The following is a 25,081-nucleotide window of genomic DNA, read 5'->3' on the forward strand; positions in this document are numbered from 1 at the left end:
TCTTTTTGAATACATCACATCATGGGGACTACATTTCTCATCAGACTGATATGCTTGTTGTAAAGTAGGTAAAGGTTCCATTTATCGTCTTATAAACAGAACATAGAGAGAATGTTTAAAAATGTAAAAAGGCAGCTTTTGCGAGTGATCATTAGTATAATGTTTATCAGATAAATGGTCTGCTGACAATACAGCAGCTTTATGACATGTGCACGCGGCCTGTGTAACAATTGCAGTTTGCTTTTATATACAAAGAATATGATTAAAATAGCTCACAACCGTTAGCGTCTAAAGAAATTGAAAACCCTCCATAATATTCAAATTGCTCATTGACTTACTGTCACAACAACTGAATCAATAACGTTGCTAAATATCCGCCGTCAAGTATTAAAATCATCCTCCCATTCCTCTATAAAGTAGTGGCCATACACACTTACAGCACTTAGAATGCTGATGTAGTTTAAGTTCTGCTATAAACAAATGACTTGAAACACGGCAGAAATGTGTTTGTTTACATTGAACCAGAAGTTTCTCCTATCCTTCACACAAAGCCTTATGGGGCGTTGGAAACTTGTGGATACTGAGGAACATAAACAAGAAACTGCCTCGTAACAAAGACTTTTTATAGATTTTTATGACATCACATGGAATGCAAATGGAATAATTCAATGAAATGGCATGGAAAGTATCTGTTGTACGGAAACCATGGACATGGAATACTGTATAGCCTATATGGCATATGATTTAATAATATTTTTTACATTATATAATGTTATATTTTGTTTTATACTTGTCATTAATTGTTGAACCATTCAGTGGCACCACAGGAAATTATCAGGTCAAATTGGATCAGGATGTTTACAACATTTTCATCATTTATATTTTATTATTTATGTCATCTAAATTAATTTAGAATTTCATTAATCTCATTACGTTTTGCAACATTTGTGACAAACTCTGGGAAGTAAATTATCTCTTGTACCTCTAATCTGCAATACTATTATTTATTTATAATTCGATGCCAGGTCAGGGTTACACACACATTTTCTGTCATGGTCTTTGGACCCCCTGAAGTAGTCTTGGCCACCCCCTGGTAACCCCATATATGAAACCATGAAGTACTCGTCAGTGCGCAACAAGTAACAGCACGCTGAATCATCTGCGTTTAAGATACAAAGACATGAAATGTGTCTATTCTTGTCTAAAGTAACTAATGAAAATAGAACAATGAGGGGATTACATTTTTAGAAGTTCAGAATAATTGGTAGTGTAACTGTGTTAGCAGGCGAGTGACTGAGGGGAAAAGTTGTGTGCGAGGCCGCAAGTGGTGTGAGACACAGTAGATCATGTAATTCTTGAACAAGTCTTGAACTTGTAAATTACGAATTTATGCCAACTTCATTTTTTAAAGATACCTCATAAAGTATTAAGTCATTTTTAAAATGAACATAAGGGCACTTGTTTTATAGACCACTTCACAAGATGTAGGCTAAAACTGGTCCAGCGGCACTTCGGGTTTTATTAGTTGTTTATTTAATTTTTTTAATCTCCGATATATATATATATATATATATATATATATATATATATATATATATGTATATAGTGGTCTGAAAACGTACATTTTAAAAGGAAGAAATTTCGAACTAAGCCACTAGGCCCAATACTGCCGTACCAAATTGATTATTTGGCTAAAGTATATAATATTATATACAATTTAAATAATTTGGTATACCCAGTATAGTATGACATGAGTTTTCTCTTGTAATTTAATTTTACTGACAACAATTTTAAATGTGATTGGGTGGGAAAAAAAATATTAAAATACTAAACCTCTACATCCTATACCTGTATGTACATAAGTATACTATACTATAATAACCCTAACCCTATACTATATTATAATTTTTACAGCTCACATTTATTCAATGTTTTTATCTGTGTTCTGTTCTTCATTTGATAATAGTAAGTCTGTACCTCTGTAGGAAGTCAAGTAAGTTAGAAGATAAATAAAGTATTAAAAAGTAATTTGCAATGATAACATTAACAAAAAACATTGTTTTTAATAGTTTAATAACCAGGGAAAATAAACAGTCAGCTCTGGCTACATTTATTTCCAAGGGACAGTTGTGGCTATGTAAATTTCACACAAAAAATCCACCTACAGTATAAACATTGAATTTGTAAAATGTTATGATATTCTTCCATATTACATGCGTGGGAGTATTATTTTTTCATCATATTCTTTTTGTCATTTTTTTCAGGTTTCAGTAATACAATATAACATTTAGGAGCAAATATACACAACAGGAGACCAAACGCAGATGCTAGAATAGCGAAGACATGGACAGCAACCGTATACTTTCCACGTGTGCTCACATAAACTGGAATGAAGGTAATCCAGACAGCAAAGAATATAAGCATGCTGAATGTGATGAATTTAGCCTCATTAAAGTTATCGGGTAGTTTTCGGGCCAAAAATGCTTGTAAGAAACACAAGCAAGCCAGGAATCCAATATATCCTAATACACACCAAAATCCAACTTCAGATCCTACAGTACATTCAACAATTAAAGTTGCACTCATGAACTTTGTGTTATGCGAAGCAAATGGTGGTTTGGTTGTTAACCATATAATGCAAATAAGTGCTTGCACACAAGTGCACAAGATTACACTTGATCTTTGTTGAACTGGGCCAAACCATTTCATGACATCACTGCCGGGTAGTGTGGCCCTGAATGCCATTAAAACAACAACAGTTTTTGCCAGAATACATGAGATACAGAGAGCAAAGCTGATTCCAAAAGCTGGATACCGAATCCGGCATAGCCAGTCAGTGGGCTTTCCTATAAATGTCAGTCCGATTAGAAAGCATGCACAGATGAAAAACAGAAGAAGGAAACTTAGTTCCATATTATTCCCCCGTATGACTGGGGTCTTTCTGTACTTTATAAACACACCGAGCACTGCTAATGTTGTAAAGGCCCCGAATGCTGAAACCGACCACAGAACTATTCCCAAGGGCTCCTGAAAAGACAAAAATTCTAAAGTCTTGGGAATGCACTGGTCTTGGGCTTGATTTGGCCATGTCTCAGTTGAACATGTCAGGCAATCATTTGAGTCTGTGAGGGGAAATAGGAACATATAATACTAATTTTACTTGCCTCAAAAAATATTAAATGTGGAGCTTAAATGAAAATCACACCTGTTTGATTACTGATTTCTCCTTCTGCACATGATATACAGTCAAAGCAGCAGATTGGCTTTCCTTTTTGCCTGGCCTTCCTGGAGCCTGGCAGACAGCTTTTACTGCACACTGATTCTGGTGCCTAATGACCACAGCACAGTCTGAACTCTAATCATATACATTTCCAAATACCGTATGCTCGGTTATGCAACAACAAATGTGTGATGCAGAATTTAATATATAGATGACTAATATAGTTAGATTTTATATTCAGATAAGATAAATGTAAAACAAAATCAGCTGTATAAACAGTGCATTTCCATTTAAAATTGCTAAATTGGATGCTGCGTAGTTCACCCATAACCATAAGACAAAGTTGCAGGACAAGCAAAAATAACATGGAATATCTGGTAATGAGTGGGATGGCACACACCTTCTCTCCTCTGTGCCACATAATTATTGGCTCATCTATTATAAGGTTCTTGTCCTCTTCCAAGGATGCATCATAGAAACCCACCCTCACCAGCTGAAGGGAGCCGTCAGACCCTCTCTGCCAGTTCATCAGATCATAGGATGCAATGGGGTCACCACTGTCATCAAATCTCACCTCTTCCCCTAATGCTGTGAAATTTGTTCGCTTCATGTAGTACAGAATCTTGGGTGAAGATTGGGAGACCGAGTGAATCGAAATAAAGCACACACATTAAAATTACATTTAAATAAGAGGTTTCTACAATGCTTTATTTAATCATTAGGAAGTAACACACCTGCCATGGCAGAATGGGATTTAGACTCCCGCATGTCCCGTTCTGAAAAGGGCCTTTTCCTGGCATACATGTGCTCATATCATGTAGTGCATGAGCTATAAGATATACAGCTTTGTAAACATTGTAGGAGACTCTGAGTTGTGAAACATCTGAATAAGGGGTGTACACATCATCCAGACTCTCGCTACCATTGCAGGGTGACCAGTTCTGTGCATCCTCTACATGTACATGAGTATTTAAAGACCCCTGAATCCGGCAATGGAAAGTCTCTTCCCAAAACTCAGATAGAAAATGGGACGTTTGTGCAACTGGAGCATTGACTGTTTTAAGGTAACTGCCAAGCTTTGGAATGTCAGCCCTTCTTATGGCAAATCCCAGTGTTCCCTTTAATAAGTCACTAAAATTGTCCCAAAGAGCTTGTGATGTGGCCCAGGCCTCACTAGCAATCCACTGAAGATGTGTCACATTTTGTCGTCTACACTCCGTTAGGATACTATGCAAATCTGATTCCACAGAAAAGTTGATTATAACTGTGGCAGAAGAGGCTTTTAAAATGTTCACAAGCTCCTCCACTGCATCTTTGATCGGTGCTACAGGATAAAAGTGAACATAAGCAGGACAGATATTAAAGCTTTCAGATTCTTTCAGGAAGAGCTGGATGGCAAAGCGAGCATAGTCATTATTCACACCGATCACCCCGACCCACGTCCATTGAAAATAATGGACAAGCTTTACCAAAGCCTTTATTTGAAAGACGTCACTTGGCATTGTCCTCATAAATGCTGGAAATTCTCTCTTGTTACTGAGACATGAGCAGGATGCAAAATAGCTCACCTGAAATCAATTAAAACCATGGTTTAGTGAAGTCAAAACTGCAACTAATAACTAAAAGAATCGGAATTGAGCATAATATCGCTTATTGCTCCCCGAACTCTTTGTAAGTCGCTTTGAATAAAAGCGTCTGCTAAATGACTAAATGTACATAATAGCAAAATCAATGGACATAAATTAACATAATTTTATATGTGAAACTATACTCAGAAATTGATTCACTTAAGATCAAATACAGTTTATAAACATAGTATATAGTAACATAAATACAACATCAAAGCCTCCATATCAACGGTTAAAGAAATTATATTTAATTGTAAAGAGTTCAAATATAAAATAATGTTTAAATATTTTTGTTTTACCAAAGGTATTTTGAAGGAGCCTAGAGTTCTCAAAACAGCCATAGATATGCCTGATGCAGCATCTCCCACAATCACAGGACTGGGCTGCTTCTGTGTGTCTTCACAGTCTTGTCCCTCTCTGCCTCTCTCTGGCTGTCCATTGACCAGGAGAAGAGATCTTTTAACAGACACGGGTATGTCATCACAGCTATCTCTGATATGGTAACCAAGAGATAGATTTGGTAATAGGTCCTGCCGCTGGTTTATTTCTTTAACAGCAAAGATCATCGTCTGCATCCACCTCAGTGCTCGAGGGGTAAAGCTGCAAGATATTTCACATGCATGTATATTGAAGACATAACACACCAGCAGCATAACAAAGAAAAGCATGCTTAAGATAGATTTATGATTCATAAACAATTGTATTTTTATCCACAACATTTGACAGAAAATAGAAATCTAACACACAATTTATATTCTGTTGTCTTTGGCTTGGTCCTAAACGATAAATCCAATGATACAGGGCTGAAATGCAGTGGAAAAAGCCCTCCCAAAACCACATCTCCCCCATGGTAAAAGCTGAGAGTATCCTCATCTCCCTGATACGTGCATTTGTCTTTGCTTTGAGACTGACTGCGCACACCAATAGAGAGCAGAAGGCAAAATGTGGACAGGGTTGCAGAAAGCCGTGCCATACCTGACTGACAAATGCAGCTGGCAGGCACAGACTATATAGACAATCAGTGATTGAGGGATGGCCTTATTTTTCTTTACAGGGAAAATCATAAACCAATAGCATAATAACTACAACCATAGTTTCTGATTTTACTGATGAAATGAAATGGTTAAATATTTGCGTGGCTAGCATGGCTAGTTTCTAGTTTCTTATATCAGTTTGTCAGAATCAACAATCTATAGGGCTTTGTCTTGATAAAATTTTCCTGGTCCGTAATTTTTTTTTTTAATCCACATACTACTCAGAGATTTAAACGGATGTCACGTTTGAAGTTGTATAGGGCTTTGACCTATGCGTGGTAGCACAATGTAGTGGAACAAGACCAGATCACCTTCCCATATTCAATGAAACTCACTGACAAGAGCTTCAGTTGACTGTCATGAATTTAATTTATTTTAAATTTAAGATCTAGTTGTTACAGGTATTTCAACATTAACTAAATAAAGTAGAACATATCATATAAGGATGAAATTAAAGCAAAAAACTTTATTCTGGTCTCTGGCCTACTCATTTGATTCTTGTTTAATGAAATTATTTTCGTTTTTTAACGATTGGACTTACAGGATAACATATCGCTACCGCATTCTAAAATAACTGTCAGATCATTTTTTATTATTTACTGTGAAAATGATTGTTACAGCTGCCGCCCAAAATGTGAAAATCACCTATTCTCCTGTATTTCTTGTTTATTTTATTTATTCATTCGCTGGCCAGCTTAAATGCATTAGGCTTTGAAATGAACCAACTTGCTTATACTGAAATGTGCATAAAGTGACACACTGTTACTCAATATCATTGTTTAACAATTATGTCTGCATAAAAAACCTGACCTTTCTTCCCTTTACTGATATCAAAGGTTTACTTCAATTAAAGCAGGCCTGATTTTTTTCCATCTGCAAGTCTATACTACTGAAATTAAATATCAAACAGTATTTTGTTATAGTAGGTATAACGAGAAAAGCAAAGTGTATTTTTAAAAGCAATATTGAATATACATTAACAGCAAATGTATGTAGCTTATATTGAAATTGTTGGCTGAGGAACATTTGTGGGTTCTGCATCAAGCATAAAATAACCTTTAAATATTATTTATGACTGTGTGTGAGAGAGAAAATATTATTTCTTCATCATACTTCTTTTGTCATTTTTTTCAGGTTTCAGTAATACAATATAACATTTAGGAGCAAATATACACAGCAGGAGACCAAAGGCAGATGCTAGAATAGCGAAGACATGGACAGCGACCGTATACTTTCCACGTGTGCTCACATAAACTGGAATGAAGGTAATCCAGACAGCAAAGAATATAAGCATGCTGAATGTGATGAATTTAGCCTCATTAAAGTTATCGGGTAGTTTTCGGGCCAAAAATGCTAGTAAGAAACACAAGCAAGCCAGGAATCCAATATATCCTAATACACACCAAAATCCAACTTCAGATCCTACAGTACATTCAACAATTAAAGTTGCACTCATGAACTTTGTGTTATGCGAAGCAAACGGTGGTTTGGTTGTTAACCATATAATGCAAATAAGTGCTTGCACACAAGTGCACAAGATTACACTTGATCTTTGTTGAACTGGGCCAAACCATTTCATGACATCACTGCCGGGTAGTGTGGCCCTGAATGCCATTAAAACAACAACAGTTTTTGCCAGAATGCATGAGATACAGAGAGCAAAGCTGATTCCAAAAGCTGGATACCGAATCCGGCAAAGCCAGTCAGTGGGCTTTCCTATAAATGTCAGACTTATCAGAAAACATGCTGAGAGGAACATGAGGAGAAGGAAACTTAGTTCCATATTATTCCCACGTATGACTGGGGTCTTTCTGTACTTTATAAACACACCGAGCACTGCTAATGTTGTAAAGGCCCCGAATGCTGAAACTGACCACAGAACTATTCCCAAGGGCTCCTGAAAAGACAAAAATTCTAAAGTCTTGGGAATGCACTGGTCTTGGGCTTGGTTTGGCCATGTCTCAGTTGAACATGTCAGGCAATCATTTGAGTCTGTGAGGGGAAATAGGAACATATAATACTAATTTTACTTGCCTCAAAAAATATTAAATGTGGAGCTTAAATGAAAATCACACCTGTTTGATTACTGATTTCTCCTTCTGCACATGATATACAGTCAAAGCAGCAGATTGGCTTTCCTTTTTGCCTGGCCTTCCTGGAGCCTGGCAGACAGCTTTTACTGCACACTGATTCTGGTGCCTAATGACCACAGCACAGGAGGCAGTAGACAAGCATTACATAATCTGAATTTTATTCAAAATTTTCTGTTCTAAATTATCAACCACAATTTTCTTGAATATCTGTAGAATGCAGTGACAATTTTTTTAATGTCATTTGTTTAATGAAAAATAAAATAAACAGTGCATTTCAGATTGTAGTTAAAAAATTGAATTAGCTCAGACAAATACTTTAGGTAAAGTTGAAGAAAAAGCAACCATAGAAAGGAATATCTGGTAATGAGTGGGATGGCACACACCTTCTCTCCTCTGTGCCACATAATTATTGGCTCATCTATTATAAGGGTCTTGTCCTCTTCCAAGGATGCATCATAGAAACCCACCCTCACCAGCTGAAGGGAGCCGTCAGACCCTCTCTGCCAGTTCATCAGATCATAGGATGCAATGGGGTCACCACTGTCATCAAATCTCACCTCTTCCCCTAATGCTGTGAAATTCGTTCGCTTCATGTAGTACAGAATCTTGGATGAACATAGAAAGACAAAATAATGCAAACCAAACACATTAAAATAAAGAAATGTGTGTTTTTAGAGATTATTGGCTTTTTGTTATATAAAAGAAAGTAACACACACCTGCCATGGCAGAATGGGATTTAGACTCCCGCATGTCCCGTTCGGAAAAGGGCCTTTTCCTGGCATACATGTGCTCATATCATGTAGTGCATGAGCTATAAGATATACAGCTTTGTAAACATTGTAGGAGACTCTGAGTTGTGAAACATCTGAATAAGGGGTGTACACATTATCCAGACTCTCACTGCCATTGCAGGGTGACCAGTTCTGTGCATCCTCTTCATGTACATGAGTATTTAAAGACCCCTGAATCCGGCAATGGAAAGTCTCTTCCCAAAATTCAGATAGAAAATGGGACGTTTGTGCAACTGAAGCATTGACTGTTTTGAGGTAACTGCCAATATTTGGAATATCAGCCCTTCTTATGGCAAATCCCAGTGTTCCCTTTAATAAGTCACTAAAATTGTCCCAGAGAGCTTGTGATGTGGCCCAGGCCTCACTAGCAATCCACTGAAGATGTGTCACATTTTGTCGTCTGCACTCTTTTAGGATACTATGCATTTCTGATTCTCCAGAGAAGTTTATTATAACTGTGGCAGAAGAGGCTTTTAAAATGTCCACAAGCTCCTTTACTACATCTTGAAACAGCGCAACAGGATAAAAGTGAACATAAGCAGGACAAATATTAAATCTTTCTGATTCTTTCAGGAATATCTGAATGGCAAAGCGAGCATAGTCTGAATCCACCCCGATCACCCCGACCCATGTCCATTGAAAATAATGGACAAGTTTTACTAGAGCTTTAATCTGAAAAGCATCACTTGGCATTGTCCTCATGAATGCTGGAAATTCTCTCTTGTTACTGAGACATGAGCAGGATGCAAAATAGCTCACCTGAAATAAAATTGCAATTAATTAACAAAAAGGCAGCTTCCAAAAAAAATCATCACCGTAATATAATTTTCCAAAATATTCATCACATAATTAAAAGGATGCTACATTATGCAGTGGTAAATTTAAATAATAATTATGCAGCTTCTTCTCACCAACTAAAGCAATGTAGTGTAGTGAAATTATAAAACATTAAATGATGTTTAAATATTTTTGTTTTACCAAAGGTATTTTGAAGGAGCCTAGAGTTCTCAAAACAGCCATAGATATGCCTGATGCAGCATCTCCCACAATCACAGGACTGGGCTGCTTCTGTGTGTCTTCACAGTCTTGTCGCTCTCTGCCTCTTTCTGGCTGTCCATTGACCAGGAGAAGAGATCTTTTAACAGACAGGTGTATGTCATCACAGCTATCTCTGATGTGGTAGCCCAGAGACAGATTTGGTAATAGGTCCTGCCGCTGGTTTATTTCTTTAACAGCAAAGATCATCGTCTGCATCCACCTCAGTGCTCGAGGGGTGAAGCTATAACAGATTTTACAAACACTTTGCATTACATAACTGAAATTTACTTTAAAGCTAACAGCATTTTTATGAGCATATGATACTATTTTAGTTACTGTTCATTTAAACACCAACCAAAAGATAAAACTATAACATACAATTTATACTCTGTTGGCTTTGGTTTGGTCCTGAAAGAAGAAATCAATGCTATAGGGCTGGAATGTAAAGGAAAAAGCCCCCCCAAAACCACATCTCCCCCCTGGTAAAAGCTGTGAATATCCTCATCTCCCTGGTAAATACACATGTTCTTTCTTTTAGACTGACACTTCACACCAATACACAGCATTAGGCAACATGTGAGCAGAGTTACACAGAGCTGTGCCATAACTGACACAGACACATGGAACTGGGGGTGCAGAAATATATAGACAATCTGTTATGAGGGATGGCCTTAATGTCTCATGTGGAAAAAGACAATCCAATGGCAGATCTATGTCAGTCCTGTTGTCAATTTTAGTATTTTGTCTTCTGGGGGAAATCATGCTGGCATTAGTTGTGTCATTTCATCAGTGGCGAAACTTTGTTTTGAAAAGTGATGGGGACATGTTAATTTCAATACATATATATTATATGTGCGGGCACCGGACAAAGTTGTGTTCATGTAGGTAGTAAGTACACAAACTTTTGGCAGTCAGCTCTCTAATTGGCTCGTGCCAGATTGTCGCCAGGACACAGCTTATTGGAGAATAATTTTCTCACCCAGAACCCCGGTATGGAACATGTATTATACCTTAATACATATGCGAATACTGTAGTATACCTTAATATTTTCTGTGGTGCGGTTTATAAACAGTGTAGCATCTAGGAATATTACTACAGTTTACTATAATAAATAATAAAGTAGTATACGGCAATATGTAATAATTTGGACTGGCACTTTATTTCTGTTAATAAACACTGTGTAATGCATTAAACGTTTACATCACATTTCAAATGACTTCATGTACCCCCCAAAAGGCAATGTGCACCAGCAGCCACTGGTTTCTTTTTTCAATTCACAAAGTGAACTTGTGTGAACTCAATGGACTGTTCATTGTAACTGCGGTTGCATCATTACTCCACTATGGAGGCGCGGTTTCATTATCAGAACAGTGAGGTGCTGAAGAGTGGCAATTTAATTTCCTCCTAAAAAGCTAGGACAGAAATACTCGGCCGCTGACTCGGAAGCCGACTCCGGAGATGAGGTCTGGGGAAGCTGCAGATGACTCTCTGACAAGTATACAAAATCTGAGGAGGCTGCAGCTGCTTTATCCACCAGCTCTGGGGAAGCGGCTGCTGACTAAGTGCCTCCTGGCCCTAGGAGCGCAGCCGCTCAAGAGGGATTGGGGGATGCTGCAACCGACCCGGTAGCCGGTAGTGGGGATGCATCCACTGACTTGGCTCTCTCGTCTGGTCTTGCCGGTGCTGGGCATGAGAGAATTTGGAGGGAACTCTGGAAGGGTTGGTAGTGCAGACTCTGATTCTGACTTGTTAAACCCCTAGAGCCATTGGAACTACCAGAGTCGAAGAATACTCATATAATGGAGACGTGAACGTCCAGAGCATCCACTTGCAGAATTCCCCAAAGTCCTCACTTGCACATGCGAGCACTCCACACAGCAGTTCCCCACTCACTTGCGAGCCTTGCAAGGGCAAATGCCACTTTTGAGGTCTCTGTTGGTAATAGATGACACCAATTGCCCAATCTGGCAATACACAAGGTTATGAAGCAATGGGATGAATGTGCCTCACCGCCAAATGTCCCGGGTTTGATGAGGTCAGGCTTAAGTGGACAGTCAACAGGGGAGGCTGAATGAAGGGAACATTTGACCTAGCTGAGTTCTGGTCAGACCATTCTGTCATGGATGACAAAGGAGGACACTGACATATAATGTACTTAAACAGGGGCTGTTGTTTAAGGTCCAAATTTCAGTTCCATTGCAGCTTTAAAAGGGTCTACATCACACCAGCCGATGAATAACGGTGTTGTGTAGTGCACGATTAGTTGTTTTCTAAGAAACTTAGAAACTTTTGAACGGTCGTCTTTCTTCAAACTCGTAAACACTGGGTTGGCATTATGTTAGCAGCACAAAATAACGCGGGTTCGATTCCCAGGGAACACACATGAATGCTCTGTCAGCCGCTTTGGATGAAAGCGCATGGCATTGGACAATGATTTCTTTAAATGGCTGGGGGAGCACTCTAAGGCTGAGGGGCTGGGTATGTATGGAGAGGTTCCGATAACCTGCAAGGCTTATGCTGAGCGATCTTCGATTCCTTTTCTCCCATCTGCACAAGGTTGAGCCAAAGGTCTCTCTCTTGGACCATAAGAGTGGACATCGTGCGACCCAGCATGCATCTCCCAGGCACGTCACAATGGCTAGTGAGGATTATTCATCTCGGCTACGCGATCTAGTTCGCCAGGCACCCACCCCAGTTTCGGGCATTGGATTTACCTTAATCAGAGGCGAGAACGCTCCTGTGCCTCGTGCCGAGATTGCCAGCTTCTGGAGATGGGGGCAATCGTGCCCATTCCTCCGGCTGTGATGTCCTCTGGGTTTTAAACCCCTACTTCATCCCCAAGAAAGGTGGATGTCTCCTAGCCCTTCACAGGCTCCCGTTCAGAATGTTGACACAGAAGCACATCTTGGAGTCTGTCCGAGTGGTTTGTGGTTATCGACCTGAAGGAAGCGTACTTTCATGTCTCAATTCTCAGTCAGATGGATCTGTTCGCCTCCCTGGACACCTCCCAATGCCCACTTTGGAACTCCCTGACTGAGGCCCCCCTCGACATGGATGCCTTTGTGCACAGCTGGCTGTGGGACAAATGGAAGTATGCGTTCCCCCTGTTCGAGCCCCTGGGAGAAGCCACTCTACCTCATCTCATGATAAAGACTGTTCTCCTGATGGTGCTCGCCTCCATCAAGAGGGTAGGTGATCTGTACGTACACTCTATCCAACTAGTGCCTAGAGTTTGGGCCAGGTGACTCCCATGTGCTGGTGAGACCCCAGCTTGGCTATGTGCCCAAAGTTCCTATCACTCCCTTCAGGCATAATGGGGTGAACTTGCAGGCACTCACCTCAGGTGAGGAAGACCAGTACGCACCCTACGCCTCTACTTGGGCCACATGCAGAGCTTCAGAAACTCTGAGCAGCTCTTTATTTGTTTTGGAGCAGAAGGGAACGGGCTGTCTCCAAAAGAGATTGGCGACCACGATCCAGTGCGCCATCACTTTGGCCTACCTATCCCAGGATCTCATGTGCCCATTTGCAGTGAGGGCTCACTCCATCTGGGGTGTAGCCTCCTCATGGGAGAGCTACGGGGGACATCTGCAGAGCTGCGGGGGGGGGGGGGCACTACGGCCAGTACATTTGCACGGTTCTACAACCTCTGTGTAGAACCAGTGTCGGACCGGGTCTCTCGCTACTCCAGCCTTCCTCCACTGGAGGAAGTATAGGCATTTCATCCATCACGAAGCACTTCGGGTTTACAAGCCCGGTGGTACGGCTCATATTCCAAGCCCGGTATAGGTGAGTTTCCCTCATGACGCGAACACATGAATCTGAGCCAGTGCTCCACACGTAGTGACTCTTCCTCCTTGGGTAGTCCTGTCTGACGCTTTCTCAGTCTTGGTTCCCCTGTCGGTGAACCTGTGACCTCCCCTTGGTGGACTCCACTGCTCCTGTGCAGCTCTGGTTGGGACCCCGTACTATCACTCCCATAAGTTTTCCCCCTGGTGAGAACGTGTAGGTTTTCTATGTTTATCGCCCTTCGGCAGATGTGATCTCCATAGTGGTGCCCAGCTGCTATCACCAACATGGACATGGAAAAGGGCTGTCCCTATACTTTTAATGCTGTCCTGGTTTTAAGTAATTTCTGAGAGTATGGACCCTTTTTCTACCTGAAGTTGTGTGTGCTTGTGTAACCGCTTTTCAGATCGGTTAATTGGCTTCTTAGTGCATTGCTTTGCTCCGCTTTTGCGAAGCCAATATTTGCTATTCAGACATAATTTTACATAATTGCCTATAGCATCAGCTTTTAATGCAATGTCAAAGTGTTCAGTTCCGCTTTGGATAGATCCACATATTTTCAGTTTACTTACTTTACGTCACAACAGTACACGAAATGCATTGATTCACATTCATTAATTAATGACTTTCTGAAATCACATTATATCTAATGAAACATATTTAGAGATAACAAAATTGAAGACGTAGTGAATCAGAGAGGTTTGTTTTTATTTTTAAAATACAGACAGACACAGAGACATCTGGTTGTGAAAATGTACAGTGCCGTTTTGGAAAAGGAAAATCTAGGTCAGGGCTACTCAAAGCAATTGATTCCCAATGTATTGCTAATAATTGATGCAGGTCAATTAGACAAATGTTAAATGTTGGTTGAAGATAAAACATAAACGTGATCTTTAAATAAGGATGTAAGTAATCAGTAATTTTCTATAATTCAGTGCATTTGCTGTAAAAAAATAGTCAGCCCTATTTTGTGTGAACCTGAATGTTCACAATGTTACCTGACTAAAACATGTAAGCTGTAAATCTGTGTAATTTCATATGCACCTAAAGTGTTGCCAAGGTTCCAAGGCTGGCACCTTAAGTGTTTTTGTATAAGTACTATTTCTTCATCATACTTCTTTTGTCATTTTTTTCAGGTTTCAGTAATACAATATAACATTTAGGAGCAAATATACACAGCAGGAGACCAAAGGCAGATGCTAGAATAGCGAAGACATGGACAGCGACCGTATACTTTCCACGTGTGCTCACATAAACTGGAATGAAGGTAATCCAGACAGCAAAGAATATAAGCATGCTGAATGTGATGAATTTAGCCTCATTAAAGTTATCGGGTAGTTTTCGGGCCAAAAATGCCAATAAGAAACACAAAGATGCTAAGAAGCCGATATATCCCAATACACACCAAAATCCAACTTCAGATCCTACAGTACATTCAACAATTAAAGTTGCACTCATGAATTTGGTGTTATATACAGCGGAGGGAGGTTTTATTGTTAACCATATGATGCAGATAAGTGCTTGCACACAAGTGCACAAGATTACACTTGATCTTTGTTGAACTGGGCCAAACCATTTCATGACATCACTGCCGGGTAGTGTGGCCCTGAATGCCATTAAAACAACAACAGTTTTTGCCAGAATACATGAGATACAGAGAGCAAAGCTGATTCCAAAAGCTGGATACCGAATCCGGCAAAGCCAGTCAGTGGGCTTTCCTATAAATGTCAGACTTATCAGAAAACATGCTGAGAGGAACATGAGGAGAAGCAAACTTAGTTCCATATTATTCCCACGTATGACTGGGGTCTTTTTGTACTTTATAAACACACCGAGCACTGCTAATGTTGCAAAGGCCCCGAATGCTGAAACTGACCACAGAACTATTCCCAAGGGCTCCTGAAAAGACAAAAATTCTAAAGTCTTGGGAATGCACTGATCTTGGGCTTGGTTTGGCCATGTCTCCTTTGAACATGTCAGGCAATCAATTGAGTCTGTGAGGGAAAATTGGGGGGAAATAGGAAAATATAATACTAATTTTACTTGCCTCAAAAATTATTAAATGTGGAGCTTAAATGAAAATCACACCTGTTTGATTACTGATTTCTCCTTCTGCACATGATATACAGTCAAAGCAGCAGATTGGCTTTCCTTTTTGCCTGGCCTTCCTGGAGCCTGGCAGACAGCTTTTACTGCACACTGATTCTGGTGCCTAATGACCACAGCACAGGAGGCAGTAGACAAGCACTACACCATTTGCTTTTTGCATTTGCATTCCACTTACCACATATATTCTACAGTTTATCTACAGACAGTAATTATATTCCAAATGTGTTTAAATTAAATGACTGTGGAACATAGAAAACATAAAATACACTGCAGAGTTACAAATGAACATCATATTCAAACACCAAGTCAACAGTTTTTAACAGATTTTCATTTAGATATACAAAATTGAATTCTACTTATTTCAGACATATACATTAGGTAAAGTTCAAGAAAAAGCAACCATAGAAAGGAATATCTGGTGATGAGTGGGATGGCACACACCTTCTCTCCTCTGTGCCACATAATTATTGGCTCATCTATTATAAGGTTCTTGTCCTCTTCCAAGGATGCATCATAGAAACCCACCCTCACCAGCTGAAGGGAGCCGTCAGACCCTCTCTGCCAGTTCATCAGCTCATAGGATGCAATGGGGTCACCACTGTCATCAAATCTCACCTCTTCCCCTAATGTTGTGAAATGTGTCTGTTTCATGTAGTACAGAAGCTTGGGTGAAGATTGAGAGACAGGATGATTCAAAGTTTTCATAATAAATGTGTGTATTTATAAGTATAAGAGGTTCTTTGTTTTATAAAATTATATTAATTATCAGAACAATAAAGTCAGAGAATAATCAACGTGAAGTAACACACACCTGCCATGGCAGAATGGGATTTAGACTCCCACATGTCCCGTTCTGAAAAGGGCCTTTTCCTGGCATACATGTGCTCATATCATGTAGTGCATGAGCTATGAGATATACAGCTTTGTACACATTGTAAGAGACTCTGAGTTGTGTCACATCAGCATAAAGAGTGTACACGTCTTCCAGACTCTCACTGCCATTGCAGAGTGGCCGGTTCTGAGCATCCTCTCCGTGTTCATGAGTATTTGAAGACCCATTTATCCGACAACGAAAAGTCTCTTCCCAAAACTCAGTGAGAAAAAGGGATGTTTGTGCAACTTGAACACGTAATCTTCTGAGGTAACTGCCAAGATTTGGAATTTCAGCCCTTCGTATTGCAAATCCCAGTGTCCCCTGTAACAGATCACCAAAATCATCCCAGAGGTCTTTTGATGTGGCCCAGGCCTCGCTAGCAATCCATTGAAGATGTGTCACTTTTTGTCGTCTGCACTCTTTAAGGATGCCATGCAGATATGATTCTACAGAGAAGTTTAGTATGACTGTAGCAGAAGAAGCTTTTAAAATGTTCACAAACTCCTCCACTGCGTGTTGGGTCAATGCAACAGGATAAAGGAGAACATAAGCAGGACAAATATTAAATTTTTCTGACTCTTTCAAAAAGTGCTGAATGGCAAAGCGAGCATAATCTGTATCCACGCCGGTTACCCCGACCCATGTCCATTGAAAATAATGGAAAAGCTTTACCAAAGCCTTAATCTGAAAAGCATCACTTGGCATTGTCCTCATGAATGCTGGAAACTCTCTCTTGTTACTGAGACAGGAACATGATGCGAAGTAGCTCACCTGAAATCAGATGATAACTTTTTTAAAGAACAACAAACAAAATTCAGAAAACTTTACCATAATAAAATACAAGTTAAAAACTATTACACAAAAAACATTAAATAGTAGATATAATCAATTAAATGATTAACATAATCATGTTTATCTGTGTTTTTGTTACCACAGGTATTTTAAAGGAGCCTAGAGTTCTCAAAACAGCCATAGATATTCCTGATGAAGCCTCCCCTACAATCACAGGACTGGGCTGCTTTTGTGTGTCTTCACAGTCTTGTCCCTCTGTTCCTTTCTCTGGCTGTCCATTGACCAGGAGAAGAGATCTTTTTATAGATATAGGTATGTCATCACCACTGTCTTTGATGTGGTAGCCCAGAGACAGATTTGACAAGAGGTCTTGCCTCTGGTTTATTTCGTTCACAGCTAGAATCATTGTCTGCATCCATCTGAGGGCTCGAGGGGTAAAGCTGCAACAGACAACAAAAGCTAGTATTAGATACATTACATGTAACTCAAACAAGAACAGTTACTACATTTCTAAACAGTTGTATTCTACGATTTTACACTGCATCTACAGGGTCATAAGGTAATGCCGTCACACACAATTCATATGTTTTTGGCTTTGGTTTGGTCCTGAATGATAAATCCAATGATACAGGGCTGAAATGCAGTGGAAAAAGCCCTCCCAAAACAACATCTCCCCTCTGGTAAAAGCTGAGAGTATCCTCATCTCCCTGATATGTGCACTTGTCTTTGCTTTGAGACTGACTGTGCACACCAATAGAGAGCAGAAGGCAAAATGTGAGCAGAGTTGAATAGAGTCTTGCCATAACTGACACAGACAAACAGAGTTAGCGGGTACAGAATATATAGACAATCTGTGATGGGGGGATGGCTTTAACATTTCACGGAGAATCACACAAACCAATAGGATATGCTGCTTCTAGTGTCAGTCCATAAACCAAGCCAATTAAATCATAAGACCATAAACATTTATGATGACCATGATACACTTAATGTTCTAAAATATTTCATTCTAAAGAGGTGAAATAAATTTAGCTACTTGTACAGTATGTTTGATGATTTCACAAGTAAAAATTACACTTGATGTCACACTGTATATCACATTGAGTCAATCTTAAATTTACATTTACATTTAGTCATTTAGCAGATGCTTTTATCCAAAGCGACTTACAGATGAGGAAACATTGGAAGCAATTATAACAACATAGGCAACAAAATACATAAGTGCATCAAACTAGTGTCACGAACGTGGTAGTAGAAGAACCCAATTGCAAGGCAGCGGAGATGAAGGGGTTAACAAGACTTTAATTTAAATAATAAAACAGGAACAAAACAAAAACCCACGAGGGAGTAACAAAACAGTACACAATAACAAATATGATAAACTGATTACTAAACACTCAACAAGAACTCAATATTAAACACTAAGACTAGACTTTACTTGACAAGGCTTCAAGGACACAGTGAGGAGTACAAGCAAGGGATATTGTACAACCAACGAGCACAAGACAATAGACAAGAGGGTATTATATAGGGAGACTAACAAAGGGGATAACGATGGGCAGGTGTGGGTAATGCGACACAGGAGGAGAGCTATACTAGAAACGAGAGGGGCAGGGCCAAATGACGAGACAGGAGAGAACGCATATTATGTCCTGATTGACCATAATATGTTCCTCTCCACATAAAACACGTGGGTCTGTCATGATTCTGCCCCTAGACCAGAAAATCAAGACAAGAGCAGGCAGAATCATGACAAATAGTCCATTAAAGCCTAGCACAGTATAAAAAGCTAAGAATAGTGAGGTTAGTAAGTTTTTTTATTATAAAGAAGGAAGGGGAAGAGAATTAGGAAAAATCAATCAGCGACGTGTTGACGGAAGAGATGCGTTTTTTAAAGATGGCAACCGAGTCTGCTGATCTTGTAGCAGCTGGTAGATCATTCCACCAATGTGGAACAGATCCAGAGAAAGTACGGGAGAGTGACTTTTTTCCTTTTTGGGATGGTACCACTAGTCGTTGTTCCTTTGCAGACCGCAGTGATCTGGCAGGAACATAGATCTGCATTAGCGAGTGGAGATACGATGTTGCAGATCCGGTGTTGGTCTTGTAGGCCAGGAGCAAAGCTTTGAACTCTATGCGGGCGGCAACAGGGAGCCAGTGTAACCTGATGAAGAGCGGAGTTACATGTGCTCTCTTCGGTTCATTGAAGACCACTCTTGCCGCCGCATTCTGGATCATCTGGAGAGGTTTGATTGTGCAAGCAGGAAGTCCAGCCAGAAAAGCATTGCAATAATAATAATATTAATAATAATACAGTTTGGACAAGACAAGAGCCTGGACTAGGACTTATGTAGAGTGCTCCGATAGGAAAGGTCTAATTTTCCTAATGTTGTAGAGGATGAATCTACAGGACGGGTGGTGCTGGCAACATGACTTGTGAGGTTAAGCTGATCATCGATTACCACTCCCAGGTTTCTGGCTGTGCTGGAAGGTGTAATCGTTGATGAGCCTAGTTGAATGGCAAGGTTGTGGTGAATCTTTGGGTTGGCCGGGATCACAAGCAGTTCTGTTTTTGCAAGATTTAGCTGCAGGTGATGATCCTTCATCCAAAGCGAGATGTCACTCAGTCATGCCGCGAGTCGATGTCTTAACTCTCTTCGGTCTTCAAGCGATGAGGGCTGCACGTGACCGCTGCCGCGGTGGGTAGACGCTTTTTAAATACGCGTCTAATTACTTAAATTCAACAGGCCCCGCCCTCAGATGACACGCGCACACAAAGCAAACAAATTAAACTAGCCCAAGAACGAACGAAGGAACGATACTACACGCGGTTTCACCACGTGACAGAGCAGAAGTAAATACAAAGCGATTTCTCAGTTTAACACAGTACTAAAACTCAACAAGACACGATTTAAATACACTTACACAGTTCTGTACGCTTCTGCTGCTAAATTGCTTCTCCTGCATCTTACAAAAGTAATTAGAAAATAATAATAATGGTATACATGCACTTGATGTAATTATTAGTACCACGAAGTATTTCTTATTGAAGTTTTATTGAATACAGTAATGTATAATGTTACACAACGTTACAGCCTACAGACAATTCTTTTCACAATATCGGCAAGGTACATAAACATTTCAAAATTACCATGTATTTCATTTAATGCAGTCGCAATAACAGCTTTTTACGTCGCAGCTATCGCAGCCAAAATTATTCACAGTAACGATATTATCAGGATATCTATTTTTATGGGTTTTTAAATGTGTTATTGAAACACCAGGTTCCCAACGCACTCTCCCGCTATGATCACAATCACCAGAGTACTGTCATCCTTGTCAGTGAATCTATGAAGGAAAGTTATTCATCTTATCTCGCTCAGTGACTGGCCAAGTGTATGTGTGGAGCTGCACTTTATATAATCTGCCATTTGATTATTTACCTGCAAAATAAATAAATACTTGCCTGTTTATAACTCAGTCTCCTCTGGTTTGTACCTTAACAAAATGCACAAATATAGCTGAATAACAATCTTTAATTTTGTTTATCTCTTTTTTGGTCAACAAATCACATTTGAGTGCATTTGAAAACTTTAATCTGTGCTGAATTATTTACGTAGTATTAAGTAGTATCATGGTAATTGTAAGTATGACATCGCTAATTCTATGTAATATATTTCATACTTTGTTTCCAAATGCTTTTAATGTCTGTACTAATATGTATTTATTGTAAAACTGCTTTTCAAAAAGGCACAATCGTTAGTTAGTATTTGTTATAAAAAGTATTAAAATTAATCAAAGTGTCCAAATTTAATTTAATTGAAAATGTATGGCATTACAGTAATAACAGTGTTGTTGTCAGGAGTACCTTGGGAACACATCTAGTCCTCGTGTCAGCTATAATGTGTATAAAGCGGTGCACGCCTTTGCTCATTTGCTCAATGATATGCATGAAGCTTGACTGACATATAAAACAAAGAGTTACAGAAGCAATGCCTCACTTGTGTTTAGTGAAGCCTAAGAAGATAATGATTTATCTTTTTTTCTATGTTTTTCACCTCTCCAGTGCAGCCATTTCTTCAGATTGCTCTCCACAAGGTGACTTTGATTGGCCAGTGTTCATGACTACAGGAGACTTCACAATAGGGGGGATTTTTCCTTTGCATTACAGAGTAGAGCTTCCTTCATCAGACTACATAAATAGACCATTAGCAGCAAAGTGTCAAGGGTAAGGAAATGTGTTCATGTATGATTTAGTTTTTTTCTATTGTTCATTTACTAATACTTTTGCTAATTATGGGATGCTTTGTTTAGGTTTGATCCAAGGGCCTTCCGCTGGGCTCTCACAATGAAGCTTGCAGTGGAACAGATAAACAACAGAAAAGACCTCCTACCCAACCATACTCTGGCTTACAGGATATTTGACTCCTGTGCAACTCCTGTGACAGCTCAAAAAGCAGTCCTGGCCGTACTGAACGGGCATGATATTGTTTCAGCTTTTATTTGTTCTAAAACTAGTAATTTATTAGGATTAGTAGGGGAATCTGGTTCCTCACAGTCCATTGTTGTCTCCAGAACTCTGCAGCCTTTCAGAACGCCAATGGTAGTACAGAGTTGTTTTTCTTATTTGTGTATGTTTAAAGCATATTCAAGTGTTTTCAAGCAGATTAACAATTAATGGCTTCCTGGTGTGACGTAAATGTTACTCTTGGAGGCATGTACCATTCATTGTTTTGCTTCTTTTTTTCTCATAGATAAGCTACTTCTCAACCTGCTCTTGTCTAAGCGACCGAAAGCAGTTCCCAACATTTTTCCGTGTGGTCCCCAATGATGATTATCAGGTTAAAGCTATTGCACAGCTCTTAAAGAAGTTTGGCTGGACATGGATTGGCGTGGTCACTGAAGATCATGACTACGGCAGGTTTGCTTTACAGGGTTTGAAACGAGAAATTGAAAACACTGACATTTGTTTGGCTTATCATGAAATGATCCCAAAAGACTACACCAGAAAAGAGGTCCTTAGGATTTTAAACGTAATGAAAGAATCCACTGCTAAGGTTGTAGTTGTTTTTTCAGGAGAGGGTGAATTTTACCCATTCTTGAGAGAGTTTATGATTCAGAATATCACAGGAATTCAATGGATTGCAAGTGAGGCTTGGGTTACAGCCTCCATTTTAGCAGAAACGTATCCATTTTTACACGGCACAATTGGGTTTGCGATTCGTCAAGGACACATTCCAGGTCTGGAAGATTATCTCAAAACAGTGAATCCAGAAGAATATCCATCTAATCCTCAGGTTCAGGAGCTTTGGGAAGCTCTCTACGGCTGTTCTCCTTCTATCAGTTTAAACAGTCATCTGCCCCCCTGTACAGGGAAAGAGCCGCTCAGAGAAGAGCATTCTGCATACATGAACACATCTAGTCCTCGTGTCAGCTATAATGTGTATAAAGCGGTGTACGCCTTTGCTCATTCTCTACATAATCTCATTCACTGTACACCTGGAAATGGACCATTTAAGAATTTCTCATGTGCAGATTTCAACAATGTGATTCCATGGCAGGTAAAAACATTATTTAGGGTCTGATGGAAATATTGCTAATAATATATGAAAGATTATGGAAAGCAATCCACAAACTTTGTAATTTTTGTAAAAAAATTCTTTCAATAGTAAATCTTAATGCAAATGTCTGCCCCTTATTTCTATTTTTTCTTTGCTTTTGTATTCCATAAGCTACAGCATTATTTACAGGAAGTGTCCTTCTCTATTTCTGGAGAAGAAGTAAATTTTGATATCAAGGGGGATTCAATTCCATCATATGATTTGATAAACTGGAAAAGACACACAAATGGAGATATTCAGTTTATTAAAGTGGGTCTCTATGACACAGCACAACATGCTGGGAAAGAACTAGTGATTGAGGAGCAGGCCATCATGTGGTCTAACCAGCAGAATAAGGCAAGGTGTTGACTTTGTGCTGCACTGCCATCTGTTGCCATATATGAAAGACAGAAGCATTATAGGATCCTAGGGCCACAATTAGCAAAATAACATTGGGCTGATAAATAAACAAATGATGCTAAATGATAAATTATTACACTATAAGGAAATGCAGTTGTGTGAATGAATTTGTGTGAAGTTATCTTTAACCAATTTCAAATTTATAAGTTTAATGAATTAATCTGGTTAATTTAGATCGTTTGTTAAATATTTATTAGGTTACTTAAAATATTTGCTTTTGTAACTTTTATATTTTTTACAGTGTGTCGGTTTGAGAATCAATTTATAATAAACATATTTTTCATATAGGTGCCTGTATCCGTGTGCAGTAACAGTTGCACTCCAGGATTTAGGAAGGCTGTCCGTCGTGGGCAGCCTCTGTGCTGCTTTGACTGTGTTCCATGTGATATTGGCAAAATCAGTAATCAAACAGGTAACGGCACCACCCAAGCTATATTTTTTAAATAAAATAAATGGAAAGACTTATAATTTGGTTCGATGTCTAATTTATTCTTCCACATGTTAACTCTATCTTAGATTCAATAGATTGCCTGTCATGCCCTGAAGATTTCTGGTCCAATATAAACGGAACAATGTGTGTGCCGAAGGTAGTTGAGTTTCTCTCCCATGATGCAATGGGAATCACCCTGACTTTGATAGCTGTTGTGGGAGCGTTTCTGACTGTCACAGTGCTCTTGATATTTCTGTACAACAAAGGAACACCTATAGTCCGAGTGAATAACTCTGAGCTCAGTTTCTTCATTCTGTTATCTTTGACTCTGTGTTTTCTGTGTGCTTTGGTGTTTATTGGGGAACCCACATCCTGGTCCTGCATGCTGAGACACACTGCTTTTAGCATCACATTCTCGCTCTGCATCTCCTGCATCCTGGGAAAGACTTTAGTGGTTTTAGCAGCGTTCACAGCTACTCGACCTGGAAACAATATCATGAAATGGTTGGGCCCCATACAGCAGAGAATCATCATCTTCAGCTGCACTTCAGTTCAAGTGTTGATATGTACTGCCTGGCTCGTGGTGTCCCCACCGTTCCCCTATAGAAACACAAAATATCAGCAGTCTAAGATCATCCTGGATTGCAGTGTTGGCTCTGATCTGGCTTTCTGGTGTGTGCTGGGATATATCGGCCTCCTGGCCTGTGTTTGCTTTTTTCTGGCTTTTTTGGCTCGAAAGTTGCCGGGCAATTTTAATGAGGCCAAGTACATCACTTTCAGCATGCTGATTTTTTGTGCTGTGTGGTTGGCTTTTGTACCTGCATATGTCAGTTCACCTGGAAAATTCACAACAGCTGTAGAGATTTTCGCTATTTTAGCTTCAAGTTTTGGTCTGCTGCTCTGCTTATTTGCGCCAAAATGCTACATCATTTTATTAAAGCCTGAAAAAAACACCAAGCAACATTTAATGGGAAAAGTAGCAAAATAATAAGTCTTTCATTTGAAACCATTTTATTGTTGTTTTTTTTTTAATAAAGCTCCATGTTTCTAACTTTACTCTGCCTTCTCGTATGGAATCACTGTGGAAAAGAATAAACATAATTAAAATGTGTTAAAATTATACACTTTATTTTGTTTCTCTAATTAAGTAATCTACTTTTCTGATGTCTCTGTATTTACATTAGGCTTATAACTGATGAGATTCAGTAAATGAATCTTTATACAATGGGTGTCGTATCCCACAAACAGTTCGCCTATTTCA

General features: G+C 39.4%; 4 protein-coding genes across 4 annotated transcripts; 1 reads left to right on the forward strand and 3 right to left on the reverse strand.

The window, feature by feature from the left end:
* Positions 1–2,226: 2,226 nt before the first annotated feature.
* LOC306899745 (extracellular calcium-sensing receptor-like) lies at positions 2,227–5,821 on the reverse strand (the record flags this gene model as incomplete). Its single annotated transcript, XM_079466217.1, has 6 exons — positions 2,227–3,122; positions 3,206–3,329; positions 3,621–3,842; positions 3,955–4,788; positions 5,148–5,448; positions 5,595–5,821. The coding sequence occupies 6 exons, from the start codon at positions 5,819–5,821 to the stop codon at positions 2,227–2,229; spliced, it is 2,604 nt and encodes an 867-aa protein (XP_079322343.1).
* A 1,157-nt stretch (positions 5,822–6,978) lies between these two features.
* On the reverse strand, positions 6,979–10,410 carry LOC306899744 (extracellular calcium-sensing receptor-like; the record flags this gene model as incomplete). Its single annotated transcript, XM_079466216.1, has 6 exons — positions 6,979–7,874; positions 7,958–8,081; positions 8,359–8,580; positions 8,693–9,526; positions 9,746–10,046; positions 10,184–10,410. 6 exons carry the CDS (start codon positions 10,408–10,410, stop codon positions 6,979–6,981), a joined length of 2,604 nt encoding a protein of 867 aa, XP_079322342.1.
* A 4,283-nt stretch (positions 10,411–14,693) lies between these two features.
* LOC306899742 (extracellular calcium-sensing receptor-like) lies at positions 14,694–18,173 on the reverse strand (the record flags this gene model as incomplete). The annotated part of the gene is made up of 6 exons (XM_079466214.1): positions 14,694–15,589; positions 15,684–15,807; positions 16,146–16,367; positions 16,516–17,349; positions 17,510–17,810; positions 17,947–18,173. 6 exons carry the CDS (start codon positions 18,171–18,173, stop codon positions 14,694–14,696), a joined length of 2,604 nt encoding a protein of 867 aa, XP_079322340.1.
* Positions 18,174–21,272: 3,099 nt separating this feature from the next.
* Positions 21,273–24,808, forward strand: LOC306899605 (extracellular calcium-sensing receptor; the record flags this gene model as incomplete). Its single annotated transcript, XM_079465970.1, has 7 exons — positions 21,273–21,286; positions 21,437–21,598; positions 21,685–21,973; positions 22,125–22,931; positions 23,103–23,327; positions 23,679–23,802; positions 23,907–24,808. The coding sequence occupies 7 exons, from the start codon at positions 21,273–21,275 to the stop codon at positions 24,806–24,808; spliced, it is 2,523 nt and encodes an 840-aa protein (XP_079322096.1).
* Positions 24,809–25,081: the final 273 nt, after the last annotated feature.

Source organism: Barbatula barbatula, assembly GCF_947034865.1.
Source record: "Barbatula barbatula genome assembly, chromosome: 10".
NCBI classification, from domain to species: domain Eukaryota; kingdom Metazoa; phylum Chordata; class Actinopteri; order Cypriniformes; family Nemacheilidae; genus Barbatula; species Barbatula barbatula.